Source organism: Borostomias antarcticus (assembly GCF_949987555.1).
Source record: "Borostomias antarcticus genome assembly, contig: scaffold_226, whole genome shotgun sequence".
In the NCBI taxonomy this organism is placed as follows: Eukaryota; Metazoa; Chordata; class Actinopteri; order Stomiiformes; family Stomiidae; genus Borostomias; species Borostomias antarcticus.
Window position 1 is genome coordinate 112,467 of NW_028176139.1, and position 3,765 is coordinate 116,231.

Genomic DNA, 3,765 nt, shown 5'->3' on the forward strand with positions numbered 1-3,765 from the left:
ACTATGTATTGGGACATACTACATCCTGTTTTGGCATACTATATAGTATGGTAGTATGGGATTCGGAACGCGGACCGGTTCACAGACAGACTGAGGGGTTTTAACTGCACTGATATGTGATCATTTAGTTAGAAGATTACCTGGCATTTTCATCACTTATTCACTAATATAACAACTTCAGATATTCCTTCATTAAACATGTGCTATGACACCATGCGTTTCTGTTAGGTATTTAAAATCACCCTACGGGAGCTTTCTTGTCGATGGGTTTGATGATAAACTTCTTGTCGTTGAAAGAGATGTTCCTGATCTCACTCCAGGGGAAGCCGATCTTCGGAGTTAGTCTGAGAGAGCAGACACAACTGGTCAGTTAGTCAGAGAACAGACACCACTGGTCAGTTAGTCAGAGAACACACCACTGGTCAGTTAGTCAGAGAACACACCACTGGTCAGTTAGTCAGAGAACACACCACTGGTCAGTTAGTCAGAGAACACACCTGGTCAGTTAGTCAGAGAACAGACCACTGGTCAGTTAGTCAGAGAACAGACCACTGGTCAGTTAGTCAGAGAACACACCACTGGTCAGTTAGTCAGAGAACAGACCACTGGTCAGTTAGTCAGAGAACACACCACTGCTCAGTTAGTCAGAGAACAGACCACTGGTCAGTTAGTCAGAGAACACACCACTGGTCAGTTAGTCTGAGAACACACCACTGGTCAGTTAGTCAGAGAGAACAGACCACTGGTCAGTTAGTCAGAGAACACACCACTGGTCAGTTAGTCAGAGAGAACAGACCACTGGTCAGTTAGTCAGAGAACAGACCACTGGTCAGTTAGTCAGAGAACAGACCACTGGTCAGTTAGTCAGAGAACACAACTGGTCAGTTAGTCAGAGAACAGACCACTGGTCAGTTAGTGAGAGAACAGACCACTGGTCAGTTAGTCAGAGAACAGACCACTGGTCAGTTAGTCAGAGAACACAACTGGTCAGTTAGTCAGAGAACACACCACTGGTCAGTTAGTCAGAGAACAGACCACTGGTCAGTTAGTCAGAGAACAGACCACTGGTCAGTTAGTCAGAGAACAGACCACTGGTCAGTTAGTCAGAGAACACAACTGGTCAGTTAGTCAGAGAACAGACCACTGGTCAGTTAGTGAGAGAACAGACCACTGGTCAGTTAGTCAGAGAACAGACCACTGGTCAGTTAGTCAGAGAACACACCACTGGTCAGTTAGTCAGAGAACAGACCACTGGTCAGTTAGTCAGAGAACACACCACTGCTCAGTTAGTCAGAGAACAGACCACTGGTCAGTTAGTCTGAGAACACACCACTGGTCAGTTAGTCAGAGAGAACAGACCACTGGTCAGTTAGTCAGAGAACACACCACTGGTCAGTTAGTCAGAGAGAACAGACCACTGGTCAGTTAGTCAGAGAACAGACCACTGGTCAGTTAGTCAGAGAACAGACCACTGGTCAGTTAGTCAGAGAACACAACTGGTCAGTTAGTCAGATAACAGACCACTGGTCAGTTAGTCAGAGAACAGACCACTGGTCAGTTAGTCAGAGAACACACCACTGGTCAGTTAGTCAGAGAACAGACCACTGGTCAGTTAGTCAGAGAACAGACCACTGGTCAGTTAGTCAGAGAACAGACCACTGGTCAGTTAGTCAGAGAACACAACTGGTCAGTTAGTCAGAGAACACACCACTGGTCAGTTAGTCAGAGAACAGACACCACTGGTCAGTTAGTCAGAGAGAACAGACCACTGGTCAGTTAGTCAGAGAACAGACCACTGGTCAGTTAGTCAGAGAACAGACCACTGGTCAGTAAGTCAGAGAACACAACTGGTCAGTTAGTCAGAGAACAGACCACTGGTCAGTTAGTGAGAGAACAGACCACTGGTCAGTTAGTCAGAGAACACAACTGGTCAGTTAGTCAGAGAACACACCACTGGTCAGTTAGTCAGAGAACAGACACCACTGGTCAGTTAGTCAGAGAGAACAGACCACTGGTCAGTTAGTCAGAGAACAGACCACTGGTCAGTTAGTCAGAGAACAGACCACTGGTCAGTTAGTCAGAGAACACCACTGGTCAGTTAGTCAGAGAACAGACACACTGGTCAGTTAGTCAGAGAGAACAGACCACTGGTCAGTTAGTCAGAGAACAGACCACTGGTCAGTTAGTCAGAGAACACACCACTGGTCAGTTAGTCAGAGAGAACAGACACCACTGGTCAGTTAGTCAGAGAACAGACCACTGGTCAGTTAGTCAGAGAACAGACCACTGGTCAGTTAGTCAGAGAACAGACACCACTGGTCAGTTAGTCAGAGAGAACAGACCACTGGTCAGTTAGTCAGAGAACAGACACCACTGGTCAGTTAGTCAGAGAGAACACAACTGGTCAGTTAGTCAGAGAAACAGACCACTGGTCAGTTAGTCAGAGAGAACAGACCACTGGTCAGTTAGTCAGAGAACACACAACTGGTCAGTTAGTCAGAGAACAGACCACTGGTCAGTTAGTCAGAGAGAACAGACCACTGGTCAGTTAGTCAGAGAGAACAGACACCACTGGTCAGTTAGTCAGAGAACACACACTGGTCAGTTAGTCAGAGAGAACAGACACCACTGGTCAGTTAGTCAGAGAACACACCACTGGTCAGTTAGTCAGAGAGAACAGACCACTGGTCAGTTAGTCAGAGAGAACAGACACCACTGGTCAGTTAGTCAGAGAACAGACCACTGGTCAGTTAGTCAGAGGAGAACAGACCACTGGTCAGGTTAGTCAGAGAGAACAGACACCACTGGTCAGTTAGTCAGAGAACAGACCACTGGTCAGTTAGTCAGAGAGAACAGACCACTGGTCAGTTAGTCAGAGAACACAACTGGTCAGTTAGTCAGAGAACAGACCACTGGTCAGTTAGTCAGAGAACAGACCACTGGTCAGTAAGTCAGAGAACACACCACTGGTCAGTTAGTCAGAGAACAGACCACTGGTCAGTTAGTCAGAGAACACACAACTGGTCAGTTAGTCAGAGAACAGACCACTGGTCAGTTAGTCAGAGAACACACCACTGGTCAGTTAGTCAGAGAACACACCACTGGTCAGTTAGTCTGAGAGAAACAGTAGGGTAGTAAGGGATTCAGGATTGGGAACGCAGCCCACAGCCAAGTCTGTCAACGCAGACCGGAAACATCATCCCGTCAGTCCACAGACACACCCCAACCCTCGTCAATGCTAATAGGATTCTCTGCATCCAATTATTAACGTGGAGGTGAACGCAACAGCAAACAAATCAAACGGAAATCTGATTAAAACGGCTCGGCCTCCACGGAGGATTGATCAGAAGGTGGAAGTCATCGATGCTTCTGAGAGGCCCGATGGGCTTCCTGTCTGAAGTTACACATCATTATTTGTCTCCTCTATCAACATAATGGACTATTCTAGAATATGAATACATCTGACATCCGGGTTTTTACATAATTTGTTCATTTCGCTCTCTTGTCCGCGCACCCGCACGGTTCTGGGGCATGAAATTAAGAGCACTTGTCTTTGAGAGGTCAGAATATTTATGCTAAATCCATGTTCAAATCAAGACATGTTTGAGATAATGTGAAATCAATGCTGGTGTACCTTTAGTGCATCTTGCTATCAGGGCACATTATGATGTTTTGTCAATTCAGATTTAATGTTTGAGTTTCTGAAACGGAATGGTCCTTCTCCCGCCCGATACATCTGCTCCTCTGTTACCAGCTAGAGAGAGA

The 3,765-nt window shown here is 46.4% G+C and overlaps 1 protein-coding gene across 1 annotated transcript in view; it reads right to left on the reverse strand.

Moving 5' to 3' along the window:
* Window positions 1–238: 238 nt before the first annotated feature.
* ush2a (Usher syndrome 2A (autosomal recessive, mild)) overlaps window positions 239–3,765 on the reverse strand; it is a gene marked incomplete at both ends in the record, with an annotated part of 26,111 nt that continues 22,584 nt past the window's right edge. The window contains 1 exon segment of the mRNA XM_084462687.1: window positions 239–331. Within this exon segment, the coding sequence (XP_084318813.1) occupies window positions 239–331 (93 nt within the window).